General features: G+C 45.3%; 1 protein-coding gene across 2 annotated transcripts in view; it reads right to left on the bottom strand.

Annotated features, from left to right (window-relative positions):
* MRPS9 (mitochondrial ribosomal protein S9) overlaps positions 1 to 17,614 on the bottom strand; it is a 118,314-nt gene extending 100,700 nt beyond the window's left edge. For both annotated transcript variants that reach the window (XM_030201453.1, XM_030201454.1), the window contains exon 1: positions 17,515 to 17,614. In XM_030201453.1, the coding sequence (XP_030057313.1) occupies positions 17,515 to 17,559 (45 nt within the window). In that variant the 5' untranslated portion in view covers positions 17,560 to 17,614. The remainder of the gene's footprint in view (positions 1 to 17,514) is intronic.
* Positions 17,615 to 18,287: the final 673 nt, after the last annotated feature.

Raw genomic sequence — 18,287 nt, 5'->3', positions numbered from 1 at the left:
GTTCACAAAACTAAAACTAAGGAGAGGATAGGAGGTAAAAGGAGAGTTAAAACATTGCTGTTTAGTTATGAGAGGATGGTGGTGTTCACATGGATTTGCTTGAACCTGGTACAACCATCAACTTGAAGTGTTACACTGCAACACTGAAGACTTTGAAAAAACGATTGAGAAAAGAGTTTGAAAGGACAAGGAGGATTTTTTTTTTTTTGCAACATGATACCACTAGGCCTCACACAGCACGAAAAACACCACAGAGGCAATTGCAAAGATGGGTCTAACAATCTTACCAACAAAAATTATATATCTCTTTCTACCTTATCTACAACCTGTTAGCAAGCAACTATGGCTGCCCCTGGGCAATGCAATTTCCAACAGTCACAAAATGTGGAGAAAAAGACATCAGGTATTACAGCGACACCTCTTTGTCAAAGGACAAGCCTTTTGTATAATGAGGGAACTGTATCAATCATGTGTCTTCAAAAAAAAAACTCCACAACACTCTTTTGCCACTGGCTTAACCATGTGCTATACAAACATTTGTAAAGGAGACTTAAATAATCAAATCTAAATTCAAAAGGCTTGGAAAGAGTACTTATCTTGGCTGAAGAATTATCCTGCTTTATGAACCCAGCCTCGCATCCATTGTACTCCACGCTTGAATAAAGTCCCGACAGGGTAGCCCTGTTTCGCTACAATATAGCTGCCTCAGGGGAATATTCATATGTATGAAAAAAATCCAAGCTTCTAATGTCTCGCCGTCTCCACTTTACTCTGGTTCAAAACATGGCGGACGGTCTCTCCGCTTTCCCAATCTGTTCATATACTCAGCGTCTGACGTCACCCGAGAATGCTCCAATCACCCGGACTACTCGTCAGAGAAACGCTTTCCATTCGATAGCTACATTTAAACTTTAAAAACTCGATTAATAGAACACAGACACTGTATCCAAGCGGGGAAGACATATGAACCTATGGTCTCGCATTGCATACAACATCATCATCAGTTTTCAGAATTGAGGTGTATAGCATTAGAACAAATGAGAGTTTCGGAAAGAAGAGGTGATATTAGACGTCTTCTAAGACAAAGAGAACAACGATGGATATTTGAGCTTAAGACTGTCATACCCAGGGGTTTAAATGTAGCTATCGAATGGAAAGTGTTTCTCTGACGATTAGTCCGGGTGATTGGAGCATTCTCGGGTGACGTCAGACGCTGAGTATATGAACAGATTGGGAAAGCGGAGAGACCGTCCGCCATGTTTTGAACCAGAGTAAAGTGGAGACGGCGAGACATTAGAAGCTTGGATTTTTTTCATACATATGAATATTCCCCTGAGGCAGCTATATTGTAGCGAAACAGGGCTACCCGTTGGATTAGTCTAACAATCTTACCCCATCTGCCAAACAACCCAGACTTAGCGCTATGCAATTGCCATCTTGTCCCTAAAACTGAAGGAATACCTTTGGGAGCATCAAATGAAGAGGTGAAGACTAAACAACTAGTTAAAGAGACAAGTGGCCAAATTCTATAAATGGCACCTTAAAAACTGACGACGAAAACCCCTGTGCTTACCACGATTCTATAAACTACGCCTAAAGCTAGACATAGTTTTATAGAATATGCTTAGCAGATATGCTTGCGACTAAAATTTAGGCGAACCCATTTAGGCCACCTAAAACCAGGCCTACATACCTGTGCCTAACTTTGATCAGGTGTCTTCTATAATAGCACGCATAGTTTATTAAATGCCCATGACACACCCATTCCACGCCCCTTTTTTGTTTCTACGAATTAGAATGTATGCGCACCACATTATAGGATGTGCTAGAAAGTTGTGCACGCAAATTCTAATTAAATCCAATTAGTGCCACTAATTGGCTAAGTATCAAGAACTGACTGGCTTGTTCATCAATTAAGTTGTGTGCGCAATTTGGCATGCACAACTTAAGGTACCATTTATAGAATTTGGGGGGAAATGTGTAGTTCTTGGACTTCAAAAACTTGTCCATTGTTGGTAGAAATGTGTGGCAAATGGTAGTGACTATGTAGAAAAGTACATCCATGTAATGGAAGAGCAAGTTTCATGAGTTATTTCCATTTTTTTATTCATTACAAATATTTTAATTTAAACAAAACTAATGATGGAGACATTACTTCTCATTCAACCCTTAGTTTGCAATGTGCACCAGTAAATGACAAATCTGACAGATTAATCCCGTGAAGCAGTTTCTTGACAAGAAGTCTTCTGATTTGATTTCAAGGAACATTTGATTTTCTACTACCAATCTTGGTGGCTACCAAGAAACTTGAAGGAGACACCAAGCTTTTCAAAAATTCCAGAAAGAATCGGGTAAACCAAGGATAATCTGAGCTTTTGCCTTCTTCACCTCCATCCCAAAACAGAGAAGAGAAAAACAGATGTAAGACATCAGAGTTTTGTTTACCTAGTAGTTCATCTGACAGCAAACCTTTTAGATTCTCAGCATAGAAAAATTGTCTCCCCAACATTGAGGGGCCAGCTTTACCCTTCAAAATGGCTTTACAGCCCCTCCCTCCATCTACCCCTCCAGAATTACACATAGTATTCGAGGTGCGGTCGCACCATAGAGTGATACAAAGTGCTAATTAACATTTTACTCTCCAATTTCAAAATGGTTAGACTGTTGAGACTATGCTGAGGCTGTAATAAAAATCACTCTTCAGACTATTGGCATGGTGGTGTGATATTGCGGCATTATATAGAGCTACTAATTTATGATAGACATGCTAATAAATGGTGAACTGCCTGGTTGTGATGCCAGTGTTCCTACATGAAGGAGTGTAACATGTACAGAGGGGCAGATGTGGCTCTTGCTACCATGTTGGGCAGACTGGATGGACCTTGCAGGTCTTTTTCTGCCATCATTTACTGTGTTACTGTCTACAATAGGCACCTGAATGTGTGCTTACATTTCATGTCCACTTATAAAATTTCCTTCATTGTGTAGTCGCCAGGAGTCAGCTGAACTCGAGAGCACATCTGGATGCTGAATGTGAAGTACTGTAGTCGTGGCATCCAAACTTCCTAATACAGCAATAGTTTCCTAGTCCCCCTGGTTGTGCAGGACTGGAAGCACCTGACTTCACTGGAATTGCTGCTAGCATCCATTCCCTTTCCATTGACACAAGACAGCGCAAGTCTGTTTTGTGTTTTGGAGTCATGCATAGTTGATTTGGTTCATCAGCGATAGATGAATTTTTGAACAGCTAAATGATAAAATTATAGTTTTCAATCCTTAATTTGTTTCAGCCATACAAAATAATTTATCCCTTTAATAATAATGAAAACTCTATTTTTCTTATAAAGGTGTCAGAACTAGGAGGTACAGAATTTCCATTATTTTCTGCTCCCCTGTAAATCTGCCGTATTGCCTTATGAAATCGAGCAATTTGCTCTCTTGAAAGTGCCACTTTTTTCATGGAAAACATCCAGCCTTAATGATAGGCTTGGTGAAAGAAAACTGACTGCATAAAAGACAGTTTCTGGTAAACGCATGCTATTGAGTTATTTTAGTAATGGAAATAAAATAACAAAAGTGCATAATGGTTAAATTGGAGTTGGGGGCTTATTTTGTTTCCCCTTTTGTTTTAGATTGTCTGGTCTCGTACCTGTGTGTACTAACATGCAAGCAGACAGCTTTCAAGTCTTCCCTGTGGTGCACAGCACTGCACTCTCAGAAATCATTTCTTGGTGACTCTTCAGATGTGAGCCTGCAAAGTGTTCTACACCTTTTTCTCTGTTTTTGTTTAGAGACTACAAAGATACCAAATTGCAAATATTTTAATTGTATTCAAATGGAAATTTTATGCACTGTGAAAGACTATTTCAATATAGCCCACGTCATCCAGAGCATGAAATTTCAGGTCCAGCTGCTCTAGCCATAAATCAAGTCTACTCCCTAGTAGACCTTGTGCACCTTGAAATTAGTGGAGTGGACAAGGGAGAAAATTTAGCTGGTGTTCTTTTCTAGTGTAGATTGTCATACTTCTGGTCACCATGAAGGCACAAATGCATTTTTGTGTGCAGGTTAGATGTCATCATTAAAGTAAGATGAAGAAAGCAGAAACAGACCAACTTTTTTGGTGGCATTTACCCGCACACATGGAACCAAATTCTATGTGTCACATTAAAAAAAAAAAAATCGGTGCCAAAGGAAAACACGCTTAAGTGTATTCTGTAAACTGTACCTGTTAGGCATGGTTTACAGAATACACCTAAATACGTCCATGTGACTAGAATTTAGGCGCTGCCATTTACACCAATGAAAACCTGGTGTAAATGCTCACGCTTAACTACAGGTGTGGAGCAGGTTATTCTATAACACTGTGTGTACATTTCTGGAACACCCATGACCCACCCATGCTCCTTTTTGGGATCTGCACTGGCCACTGTCGTGTAGTCCGAGAGCCCTTGCACAGAACAGGATTCCAGAAGACGTTGGAAAGACTGTAAAAACGTAACGAATTGCCCGGGTTTTCTACAGAGAGATCGAACAGCTTGCTTCCATAGGGAACTCCCGTCCCTGAAGAAGCTGCCCCATACGGAGAGTGTCCCAACCCCTGGGACCGGCCTCAGTGTTATCATTAACCACTGGGGCAGATGCAAAGGAACACCCCTGATCAGAAATTGGGGTTTGAAGGCACCCACAAAAACTTCCTCTTTCGAAAGATCTGTGAGGCAGATAGACAGACATCGGATCTGTAAGTGGAAACCAGTAGGATAGCTGTAGAGGTCTCCTGTGGCCCAAGGCACTCTTCTTTCGTAGCTGTCAAGGAACCTAAAAATCAGAAGATAATCCTGTCCTATGGAAGAGACCCCGTCTGAGAGGGTTCTAAACGACTCATAATAGGGTTTATTAGCTACCTGAAGGACAGAAGAAACTGGACAACTGGAAATGTAACGTGCAACCTCTACAGGAGAGACTTTGTGTTGATCAACCAATCGTCCAGACAAGGGTGAATTAGAAAAACATCAAACTTGAGAGTTGCTGCTGCTACTACTACCATGAACTTGAAGAATGGTAGAGGAACTGTAGCGAGACCGAAAGGCAAAGCTCGAGACTGATAATGCTTGCGCAAGACCACAAAGAGAAGAATCCGCTAATGAAACGGATGAATTGGGACTTGAAGATAGGACTCCGTTAAGTCCAGAAGTGTTACAAACTCCCTGAACACATTGTGACTAAGATGGAAAGAAGAGTTTCCATAAGAAAAGAGAAGATCTTGAGTACTCAGTTGCCCACTTTGAGATCTAAACCAGCCTGAAGGACCCTTCCTCCTTCGGAACAGTGAAGTAAGTAGAGTAGCGCCATGTTCCGATATCTGTAAAAGGTACTATGCAAATAACCTGAAGTTTGAGAAGCCTGTGTAAAACAGACCTGAAGGCTTCCGCTTTGAGAATTGACCAACAGGGAGACTCTAGAAGAGTATCTGATCGCTTCCCCGCAAACTCGAAGGCGCTTTGCTTCTGTCTCCCCCAAACCAGTAGTGGGGAGAAAAAAAGAAGCTGGAATCACCAAAGGTAGCCAAGAGAAGGGAGGGTTAACTGGATTAACTATTACAGGAGAGGGCACTTGAATGGTATAAATGATGTTGGAGGAGAATCTAATGGGCTCTGATAGTCCGTGACCTGCAGGAAAGAAGAAGAATTGCAAATCCATAAAAAAAGGGAAACTGTGATCTCAGTTATGGAATGAGTGCTAACTAGGGCCGTGTGTCCCTGCGCTATAGAATTATCCCTAGAGCGTGCCACTTGAGTGTGCGGCAAAGGTGTGTCTAACTGGTATTTTCCAAAAATAAAATGTCACTGGAGCTGTACCGTTGTAATTCCAAGATGTGCCCAAATATGGGAGGAGCATGGGTAGACCATGGACATGGCACCGAGAAACACCTGTAAGTTACAGAATACTGTAGGTCAAACATGCCTCTTGGAACATTTAGGCAAAACTGATTTACACCTGGCATACAGGGAGGAGAGGAGAGGAGAAGTCTAACGGCCAGTGCAGTGAGCCGAGAACCTGGGGATCTGGGCTAGACGTCCAGTACCATCCTCTGTAAACCTGGGCAAGGCACCCAACTCTCCACTGCCCCAGATACAAATTCAGACCAAGATCCCAGTAGGGGCAGAAAAAAATACCTGCATAAAGAGAGGCCAAGCGCCCTGGTTGAACCCACAGAAAGGAGGCAGATCAAATTCACATGAGAGTGGGTTTGCACTAGTAAGCTTTAGCTCAGACGTGCCTATACGCCATGCTAAAAAGAGCACCAAACACCCTAAACAGAGGTACCAAGGTACTTTTTTGAGGCTCTCAGAAGGGGCTGAGGCAGTGCAAATCAAAACTTCAGACAATCGAAGCTAGAAGCACTAAAACAAACATTTGGGAGGATTTTTTGGGGGGGAGGGACCCGGCCATCCGAGTTTAGCACCCCCCAGGCTTACTGAAAACCCCCATGGGCCTCAGCTTCCAACTTTAAGAGAAACACCAGAGCACAGAATGCAAGGGATATAATCATAATTACTTATTTTTTTTTTAATCATATGGAAGAAATTAGAAAGAGACTGAAGGGTTCACCTCCTTCTACCTGCTGGAGACTGAGAATACTGAATCTCACTCTAGCTAGCTAGGGCTCTTATTGGCTCGCACGAGAGTCAGAATTCTCAGTCTGCACCTGCTGGAAGAAATGCACAACCCATCAGTCACATTCTGGGCTGGTCAGAAGGGAAGCTAAGGAAGAGTGCGTTGGAGGCAAACATATAATAAAAAACTTTTTTTTTAGGTATATTAGATTATGAGACCTGTACATTGCATGAAATGCCTTACACTGAACCAATGGAAATGTTAATAAGAAACTTAAACACATCATTGCCAGCTGAAAGTTTCAGTTTATTCATTTGTATGCTGGCACACAGACTGACATCATAGGCAAAGCTCCATGTGATCTTTGAACACACAAAGCCCAAAGCTGGATTTCTATACATTTCAAAGAAACTGTATTTTCTGCAATTAGTTATAAACATTCCTATCACTTTTCCCTTTCAGCGGTGAAAAAAAAAAGGAAAATGCAGTTCTTCCCACGACATACACTAGGGCATGACAAGTCACCATGGCTCAACTGGAACTGCAGAGAACATTCAGGGTCAGCAGCAGGCTCTCTCTTGTCTTTGCACCCTCCCCCCCACTTCGGTATATCCAACACATGCAAGCACACATTCACATGCTTGCAACTACCCTGATCTAGACCCAGGCCTACTGCTAATCACAAGCAAGAGAGCAGCTGTATGTCATGCAGCAGTCTTCTCTTCTGCCACTTGGTGCTGAATATAAAATTTGAACTGAATGGTTCAAATTTTGCATTCAGTAGTAAAGCAGCAAAGGAGGAAGATGATGTGACCAATGCACAGCCACTCTCCTTTCCTCCCCCAATAATCTCACTGGGCTGGGACCACCACGGAGCCAGAGAGCGTGCCGTGTTTCTGTGCTGCGGGAGATGGGAAGATAAAGTGAAGTTACTTACCTGTAGCAGGTGTTCTCCGAGGACAGCAGGATTTATATTCTCACAAGTGGGAGACGCCGACCCATGTTGTCCATTCTGGAACTTATAACAAGTGTAAGTAGAGCCGTGTGGAGCACAAGTCATGCTCCACTGCGCATGCTGGAGTGCCTTCCCGTCCACTGCATTATGGGCGAGAACGCAGTGTTCTCAGTTTAATACTACAGCAAAAATAAAGTAAAAATAATAGAGGAGACAACTTCAAGGGGAGGTGGGAGGGACTGTGAGACTATAAAGCCTGCTGTCCTCAGAGAGTACCTGCTACAGGTAAGTACTTTTGCTTTCTCCATGGACAAGTAGGCTTATTTATTCTCACATGTGGGGACTCCCTAACATTCAGGCTCAACAAAAACAACAAACATTGGACAATTGGGCCTCTCAACAGTAAGGACATAACATAGATTAACCTGAAACTATATACAATCTGAACAAGAATGCAGCCCGGAACAGAATAAAACGGGCCTAGGAAGCTGGAGTTGGATTCTAGACCCCAAACAAATTCTGCAACACTGTCAGCCCGAACAGACTATCGCATCAGGTATCCTGCTCAAGTAGGTGATGTGAACGTGTGGACTGAAGACCACGTTGCAGCCTTGCAAATTTCTTCAATGGAGACTAACCTCAAGTAGACTACTGATTCAGCTCTGGGGCCAGCCCAGCCTGGCATAAGTGAAGGAAATGCAATCTGCCAGTCAATTAAAAATGGTGCGTTGGAATCAAAAGAAACAAAAAGTTGGGCGGTCTGTAGGGCCTGGTACGTTCCATGTAGTAGATCAATGCTCTCTTGCAATTCAAGATGTGCAAGCTGCTTTCGCCAGGATGGGCATAAGGTCGGGGAAAGAATGTTGGCAAGACAATCAACTGGTTCAGATGGAACTCCAACACCACCTTCGGAAGGACTACTCTGCTGTGATGAAACTTAGTATAAGGTGCATCCACCACCAAGGCTTGAAGCTCACTGACTCTATGAGTTGAAGTAACAGCCACTAAGAAAACAACCTAACAGGTTAAGTACTTCAGATGGCAGGAATTCAGTGGCTCGAAAGGAGCTCTCATCAGCTGGGTGAGAACGACGCTGAGATCCCATGACACTGGTGGAGGTTTGACAGAGGGCTTTGACAAAAGCCAACATCTCATGAAGCGAACAACTAAAGGCTGTCCAGAGATGGGCTTAATTTCTACACCATGATAATGAGCACTAATTGCACAAGGGTGAACCCTTACGGCGTTGGTCTTGAGACCAGATGGTATAGAAGGTATTCAAGCAGGGTCTGTGTAGGTCAAGCAAGGGGATCTAGGCCATGCTCTCACACTAGATGGCAAACCTCCTCTATTTGAAAGAATAGCACCTCTTAGTGGAGTCTTTCCTGGGAGCCAGGAGACACCCTCCAGAAGACCCAAGGAAACAAATTCTAGGCTCTCAAGATCCAAGCTGTGAGAGCCATAGACTGGAGGTTGAGATGAGGGTCAGAAAACATTCCAATCTCCACGGTTCTTCAGAGGATAACTCCAGAAGAGGGAACCATATCTGCTGTGGCCAGTACGGCGCGATCAGAATCATGGTTCCGCTGTCTTGCTTGAGTTTCAAAATTTTCCCCACTAGAGGTATGGGAGGATATGCAGACAGAAGACCTGTCCGCCAGTTGAGGAGGAAGGCATCTGACACTAGTCCGACATGAGCCTGAAGCCTGGAACAAAACTGAGGCACCTTGTGGTTGATCTGAGTGGCAAACAGATCCACTAAGGGGGTGCCCCACGCTTGGAAGATCTTGCGGGCTATGCCCATATTGAGAGACTACTTGTGTGGTTACATTATACTGCTCTGTCTGACGGCCAGGGTATTGTTTATGCCCACCATATAAGTGGCTTAAAGGAACATACCAAGTTGGCGAGCCCAATGTCACACCCTGGACAGCTTCCTGATACAAAGGGTGAGAACCGGTGCCCCACCTGATTGTCTGTTTGGATGAGTACAATTTGATGAGACAGCCGATCTCTGAAAGCCTTTAGAGCATTCCAGATTGCCTGGAGCTCCAGGAGATTGATCTGAAGATTCATTTCCTGACTGAACCAAAGACCTCGGGTGTGAAGCCCATCTACATGAGCCACCCATCCCAGGAGAGATGCATCCATCATCAGCATTATGGCTGAGGAATTTGGAATGGAAGTCCCAGAGTCAAAATGGATTCGAACAGTCCACAACTGAAGGGAGCTTACAAGCTCTGGGGACATTTGATGACATCTTCCAGAATCCCTGTGGCTTAATACCACTGAGAAGCCAGGGTCCACTGAGCTGATCTCATGTGAAGACATGTCATGGGTGTAACATCCACTGTGGAAGCCATGTGGCCCAACAATTTTACCATCGGCTGAGCTGTGACCTGCTGAGAGGATCGAACCTTGGAAGTGAGTGCAACAAGTGTGTCCGCTCTTGTGTCCAGAAGGTAGGCTAGAACCTTCTGTGTATCGAGCAAGGCTCTTATGAACTCCAGTTGCTGGACAGGGTGAAGATGGGACTTGGGGTAGTTTAAAATGAACCCAAGCAGCTCAAGCACCTGAATAGTCCTCCACATGGACTCCTGAGCACCAGCCGAAGTGGTGTTCTTTACCAGCCAATCGTCAAGATATGGGAACACATGGACTCCCAGTCTGCGTAGCGATGCTGCAACTACTGCTAGACATTTGGTGAAGACCCTGGGAGCTGACACAAGGCTAAAAGGCAACAAGTGGTACTGATGTTTTCAGCTGAAATAGAGGGTACTTCCGGTGGGCTAAAAGAATTGGGAATTGAGTATATGCATCCTTTAAGTCCAGAGAGCATAACCAATCATTTTTCTGAATCACTGGGACAAAGGTGCCCAAGGAAACCATCCTGAACTTTTCTCAGACTAGGAATTTGTTCAGGGCCCTTAGGTCTAGGGTGGGACGCACCCCCCCCCCCCGTCTTCTTTTGCACAAGGAAGTACCTGAAATAGAATCCCCACCCTTCCTCCCCTGGTGGAACATGCTCAACCGCATGGGCCTTCAAAAGGGCTGAGAGTTCCTCTTCAAGTATCTGCCTGTGCTGAGAGCTGAATGAGCTCTCAGCGGGCAATTTGGAAGTTTTAGATACCAATTGAGTGCACATCCAAGATGGACTATTTGAAGACCTCACCGGCGGAGGTTATAAGGAGCCACCTTTTGTGAAAAAGCTTCAGCCTCCCCACGACCAGCAAGTCATCTGGGATGGACATTTACTGTGGCTATGCTCTGCTGGAGCTAGTCAAAAGCTTGTCCATAGCTTTGCGTGGGGAGCAGTAGGGGCCTTTGGTGCATGCTGTTGACGTGAACAAGTGCTCTGGGGTTGAGCCTGAACAGGCTGGTAAGACAAGGGGTTGTACCTACATCTCTGATAGTAATAGGCACTCCTCCTTGGTTTGCCAAAAGTCCTCCCAGCTGAGGGGGTAGATGCAGAAGGCGCCTGGCGGAAGACAGAAATGGTATCAGTATGCTTTTTGATTTGGTCAGCGACCTCCTCAATCTTCTCTCCAAAAAATGTTATCCCCCGGCATGGTGCATCCGCCACCCTCTGCTGAACAGAATGTTCCAAGTCAGAAACACGCAGCCATGGGAGTCTGCACATTGCTATACTCTGAACAGAGATCCTGTATGCCACATCAAAAGTTTCGTAAGCACCCCGGCCAATAACTTTTGACACGCCTTCTACTGCTTGACTAACTGGTGAAGTGACTTGGCCTGCTCCAGAGGGAGCGTCTCAGCCAGGTCTGAGAACTTGCACACCAAGTTTCGCAAGTGGATGCTCTTGAAGAGCTGATATGACTGTATTCGGAAGATGAGCAATGAAGCCTGGTACTCTTCCTCCCAAAAGAATCCAGGGCTCTAGCTTCTCTACTCGCAGGCGCCGAGGCATAGCCCCTGGAACTCCTGGCTCTTGAAAGAGTGGATTCGACCACCATGGAATTGTGAGGCAACTGAGGCTTATCAAAACCAGCTACACTGTGGATCTGATACTGGGTGTCGATATTCTCGGGCATGACCGGAACCGACAGAGGGGACTCCTAGTTCCTAACGAGGACTTCCTGGAGTACATCGTGGAGAGGGACAGTCACAGCCTCTCTAGGAGGAGACGTAGTTCAGAACTTTGAAGATCTTGGCCCTGGGCTCGTCCTAAGGAAAGGGAATAGCATCAGCCATTTCCTTAACAAAAGAAGGGAATGAAAGGCTCTCCGGAGGAGACGTTCTCCTTTCAGGTGGAGGGGAGGGTTCAGAGGGAATTCCATAGGACTCATCTGATGAAAAGTACCTTGGGTCCGCCTCTGAATCCCATGAGCGCTCCTCTTTGTTGTCAGACAATACCTCCTGATGGAAGTGTCGAGACTGAACCTGTGTTGATGTGGAGGAACCATGCCCTCGAGAAAGGCGTTGAGAAGTCTGTTCCCGCCTCAATTCCGGCGAAGCATCCTACACCGATGTCCAGCGAGTGCCAGCTTGGGTGGCAGTCGACACCAGAGCCATATGCAGCATTGGTGTTAGAGGTCGCACCTCAGGCTGAGGGCCAAGAAGAGCCGCAATGGTATGCAGGGTATGTATAAGCACCCCGATGCCGATGAAAACCATTGCATTAGGCTATCCCACAGCTCAGGGAGCAAGGCCCAGATGCCCTCATCAAGGGCAGACACCGGGAAAAGCTGGGGTGCCAGTTCAGGCGCGGGTTGCAGAGCTGTCGGAGTCAATGCGGCAGCTGGATCTTGGCTGGTGGGAGACGGAGGCATCGGCACCTCCTGTATGGAGCGGGAGTGGATCTCCTGGCGTTGACACTTCTTGGGTGCCGAATCCTTCAACGCCCCAGAGCTCCTGGCACCAAGCGTCGAGGACGATCGATGACGATACTTCTTGGCCTTCATCTGAAGCATGTCACTGAGGCTCCTCGGTGCCGACAAGGATGACGTCAAATCCACACGTTGCCTCGGGGTCGGGTCTGACAATGGCCGGTCCTGGGGGCTATGCACAGCAGGAGGCTTTGAGGCAGATGGAGGCCCACTCGATGCTTCACTTCTCCCAGTATCTAAGGGTCTAGCAAAAGCCATGCTTACCAACACTCCAGATAGAGGTGCAAAGCTCGACGTCGATGCCGACGTCGAGGAACCGGACTTAGCTCCAAAAATCCTCTCTTGTTGAGCCTCTCTGGAAACTTGGGTCATCTTCTTCATATGAAGACAGTGAACATAGTTATTGGGGCTATGGTTGGGTCCAAGACACCAAGAATGTGTCCTTCTCAGAGATCGTCCGACTGCACCGAGTACAGCGCTGAAAGTCACTGGGAATCTTTGTGGACATGGAAGGAAAAACTTCTTCAGCTAAATTAAATGAAGCGATGGTGCCTGAAAAAGGGGCAAGGCACAGCAAAAAACAACGGGAAAATTTGCGGCCAAACGACAACGAAAAAGAAAGGAAACTTAAAATAAACTAAAAATATACAGGAAAGACAAAAAAACGGAGGTTGTACAACTGAAAACACAATTTGAGGATGAAAAAAAAAAACAAATCACCAACAGGCACGAAGAAAGCTATTTAGGACTGAGTGTTGAGAGGAGATGGTAAAAAAAAATAAGCTATCTCCTCACCGTAGTAGAAAAAGAACCGAGGAGACTGCGTTCTCGCGGCGTGTGGGAAGGTCCTCACAAATGCACGGAGGACCATGTCTTGTACTCCACAAAGGTCTACTTATACTTGTTATAAGTTCCAGACCAGGCGACGCAGGTTGGCGTCACCCACTTGTGAGAATAAATAAGCCTGCTTGCCCTCGGAGACAGCTAGAACCAAGTGTCTATGCACTGTGGGATGGGACGGAAATGAAGCTAGGCACCTGTGTGCTGCAGGACTAGGGTGGGGGAGAGAGGGAGCCAGATATCTGTGTACTATTGGGGGGGGGGGGGGGGAAGAGGGAGAGCCGACTGTCTATGTGCTGCAGGGATCAGTGGTGGCAGAGGGGTAAGATGAGGCAGGAGGGGAGAGAGCCAAGTGTGTGCTGGGGTGCAGGTGGAGGAGAGAGAAAAGTGGAGAGAGGTAAGGAAGGTTTCAGTTATGGGGGATTGCTGTGGGCTACACGGGGGCAGATCAGTGAGACTGTTATGGAGGTACAGTGGTGGAAATAAGTATTTGATCCCTTGCTGATTTTGTAAGTTTGCCCACTGACAAAGACATGAGCAGCCCATAATTGAAGGGTAGGTTATTGGTAACAGTGAGAGATAGCACATCACAAATTAAATCCGGAAAATCACATTGTGGAAAGTATATGAATTTATTTGCATTCTGCAGAGGGAAATAAGTATTTGATCCCCCACCAACCAGTAAGAGATCTGGCCCCTACAGACCAGGTAGATGCTCCAAATCAACTCGTTACCTGCATGACAGACAGCTGTCGGCAATGGTCACCTGTATGAAAGACACCTGTCCACAGACTCAGTGAATCAGTCAGACTCTAACCTCTACAAAATGGCCAAGAGCAAGGAGCTGTCTAAGGATGTCAGGGACAAGATCATACACCTGCACAAGGCTGGAATGGGCTACAAAACCATCAGTAAGACGCTGGGCGAGAAGGAGACAACTGTTGGTGCCATAGTAAGAAAATGGAAGAAGTACAAAATGACTGTCAATCGACAAAGATCTGGGGCTCCACGCAAAATCTCACCTCGTGGGTATCCTTGATCATGAGGAAGGTTAGAAATCAGCCTACAACTACAAGGGGGGAACTTGTCAATGATCTCAAGGCAGCTGGGACCACTGTCACCACGAAAACCATTGGTAACACATTACGACATAACGGATTGCAATCCTGCAGTGCCCGCAAGGTCCCCCTGCTCCGGAAGGCACATGTAACGGCCCGTCTGAAGTTTGCCAGTGAACACCTGGATGATGCCGAGAGTGATTGGGAGAAGGTGCTGTGGTCAGATGAGACAAAAATTGAGCTCTTTGGCATGAACTCAACTCGCCGTGTTTGGAGGAAGAGAAATGCTGCCTATGACCCAAAGAACACCGTCCCCACTGTCAAGCATGGAGGTGGAAATGTTATGTTTTGGGGGTGTTTCTCTGCTAAGGGCACAGGACTACTTCACCGCATCAATGGGAGAATGGATGGGGCCATGTACCGTACAATTCTGAGTGACAACCTCCTTCCCTCCGCCAGGGCCTTAAAAATGGGTCGTGGCTGGGTCTTCCAGCACGACAATGACCCAAAACATACAGCCAAGGCAACAAAGGAGTGGCTCAGGAAGAAGCACATTAGGGTCATGGAGTGGCCTAGCCAGTCACCAGACCTTAATCCCATTGAAAACTTATGGAGGGAGCTGAAGCTGCGAGTTGCCAAGCGACAGCCCAGAACTCTTAATGATTTAGAGATGATCTGCAAAGAGGAGTGGACCAAAATTCCTCCTGACATGTGTGCAAACCTCATCATCAACTACAGAAGACGTCTGACCGCTGTGCTTGCCAACAAGGGTTTTGCCACCAAGTATTAGGTCTTGTTTGCCAGAGGGATTAAATACTTATTTCCCTCTGCAGAATGCAAATAAATTCATATACTTTCCACAATGTGATTTTCCGGATTTAATTTGTGATGTGCTATCTCTCACTGTTACCAATAACCTACCCTTCAATTATGGGCTGCTCATGTCTTTGTCAGTGGGCAAACTTACAAAATCAGCAAGGGATCAAATACTTATTTCCACCACTGTATATGCTGTGGGGTGGTGATTGAGAGAGAGAGATATGAAAGTGTGTGCTGGAGGAGGGTGTAAGAAAGCTGGAGGCTGTGTGCTGGGGGGAAGCAGAGAGCCATGGGGGATGAGTGTGCCAGGATCAGGGATAGAGGCAGAACTTGGGAGGGGGGTGTCCACCGTGGAAAAGCAGCTCATCTGAAGCCTTGTGAATCAGAAGGAGATTCAGAGCAGCAGAAGCAACCCATAAGGAGCACTTACTGAGAAAGAGATTCTACAGCAGCCCTGTTGGTAGATCAATCAAAAATTTTAAAGTCTGGTTCTTTTTTTTGGGAAAGAGAAGAATTGAGAGGGGTTACTGCTGGGATGGGGGGTTGATGGGGAAGAAGGATTGAGACAGGCTTCTGCTGGGGCTGCTTGGAGAAGGGATGTGACACCAAGGCTGCTGTTGCTGGGTTGGCTGGGTAGGTGATTAAGAGAAGCTATAGGCTGCAGCTGCTGGGAGTGGGTGGGCAAGTAATGAGAGGTTAAATTTTGCAGCTTCTGGTGGCAGGTGGGCAATGAAGACAGGCTAATGCTCCAGCTTCTGGGAGTAAGGTGGGAGGATGCACCATCCACCCACCCAGAGCAACTGCAGCTTTAGTCTCTCTTTCAATGCTGAAGCAACCACAGCCTAAAGCCTCTCAAATGCCAGATACATTCCAGGTGGGTGAGCAAGAAGGGCAGTAGCCTCTTATCGACTCCTCCTCTGCTACTGTAATAAATACCTTGATGTACATCACATGAAATTTGCAATTTATAAATGAACATAAATTCCAGTCATTCCAAGTCTGGCTCCTAGATCCTCCCTTCTAGTACAATTATTATTGACCTTGTGTTTGGCTCTTGGCTGACTTATGAACAATCATTATTTATTCACACATCTCTGGCTCAAATATTAACCCTTGCTTTACCTATGAAAACTATGTCCAGATTTGCATTCACAATAAGAATAAACCAAAGATATCTGAAGCACAGTGTGGAAAGCTCATGTACTATATCTAACGAAAGCCCTGTGGACTCAAACTCCTGTGCTCCACAATTAGTTTGGTCTATAGGCATAGTTTGGGGTGGGTATAGGCAGAGAGCATGCTCTCAAATATTGCTGGTGCCAAGGCTAAATTTGTCCCCTCCCGTTCCTATGACTTCCTTACCCTTTGCTCTTCCAAAGTTAGGAAAACTATACCCATGGTTTGACATCATAGACTGTCAAGAAACACAAACATAAGAAAAAACTCCATGAAATACCCACCAGACTGAAAACAAGTTGCAGAAAGTTTTTTTTACCTACTTGTTCAAGAAATATTTATTGTAATTTCTTCTTTCACATACACATATATAGTTTTTTTTTTTTGGGGGGGGGAGGGGGGGAGGGTTGTATACTTATATTGATTGTGATCTGCTCTGAACCTTATTTGGAGTTGGCAGAATACAAGTGATACATTATATTAAACTGAAAATCTGTTGCCTAATGCAGGGAAGATAATCGAAACAGCTAGATTCAAAAGAGGATGGGACAAGCTCCTGGAGAAAAAGTGGAGGAGTAACTTAATGATTAGAGCACAGACTTGACAACCATGGAAGCAACTGCAAATCCTGCTTGCTGCTCAGTAATTGACTTAACCCTACACTGGCTTATTACAAACTGTGCAAGCTCTCTGGTGACAAGCAAATATTTAAGGTACCTAACAGTAACTCACCTTGAGCTACTACCACTGAAATCCAAATATATAAATTATTAGCCATTTTGCTCATCTCTATAAATTAAGTGTGGAAATATCTAATTTTTGGGACCTGCGGGGTTCTTTGTGATCCTGACTAGTACAGTCGCAGACGGCATGCAATGAACTTTGGTCTCACTCAGCAATGGCTCTTCTTATATTCTAATGTAAAGTCTATGACAACGGGAAGTAGTCTTAAGCTGTGGTTAGCAGAGATACCAAGTCACGCACACAGAGGTGTGCAATGCAGGCATTTATTTGAATGTCCTCAGACGCCGAGCAACCCTCTTCACACGCATTCAGAAACCGGTGACCCCTCGTCTTCTCTCCCCAATCGTCTACTATGTTTCCCGCTATCTTACGCTCCCCACGTTCAGCACGTCTCACCGTCTACGATCCTGCATCTCTCTCTAAATCTCAAGTTCCCCGTCGCTTCTACATATCTTACCTTCAAACTCATGTCTGAGAACGTCCTCGCCGGCCGACACAGCATCTCTCCTTGCCTTCTCCGGTGTCCCGCCCCCCTCTGATGCTACTTCCTCCTCTCTCCAACCTCCTTGGACGAACGTCATCCGCCCCCCTCATACCACTTCCTGTTTCCAGCAAGTTAGAAAGTGGCCAAAGGAGGTTTAAAACAAGGAAGCAGGATGAAAACAAGAGACGGGGTGATCCTACCTAGTCCATAGTTGAGTTGAAGCCAGTAGGCGGAGCTTGCCGCCGTTTTAGTACACCCAAAACAATAGCAAACGCTATTGAAAACAATAGCAGATTATTAGAAATAAACGGGACTACCTATTAGTGGACCATCTGTAAAAAGTCTAAAGCTGTTCCAGTTGGATGGATAGACAGTGCCTTAAAAGGTGGAGAACAAACGATTTTTTTAAAACTTAATTTTACAGCTTTTTAATTTACTCGAAATAAAAATTGAATATCACTAAAACAGCTTTAAAAATTATTGTAGCTGGTAGAACAAGCACTTATAAACTCTATTTTTTTTTCTTATTTTTTACACTGTTCTATCAATACCTATGACCAAATTTCAGTGAGGGTATCCTGTTTCCTGATGGGTACAAAAGTACACACAAGTACACAAGCACTGCCATACTGGGAAAGACCAAAGGTCTATCAAGCCCAGTACCCTGCCTCCAACAGCGGCCAATGCAGGTGACAAATACCCAGCAAGATCCCAAAAAAGTACAAAACATTTTATACTGCTTATCC

This window comes from Microcaecilia unicolor, chromosome 4, assembly GCF_901765095.1.
Source record: "Microcaecilia unicolor chromosome 4, aMicUni1.1, whole genome shotgun sequence".
NCBI classification, from domain to species: Eukaryota; Metazoa; Chordata; class Amphibia; order Gymnophiona; family Siphonopidae; genus Microcaecilia; species Microcaecilia unicolor.
The sequence above is the reverse complement of the archived record's forward strand: the minus strand, read 5'-3'. Positions and strand labels throughout refer to the sequence as shown.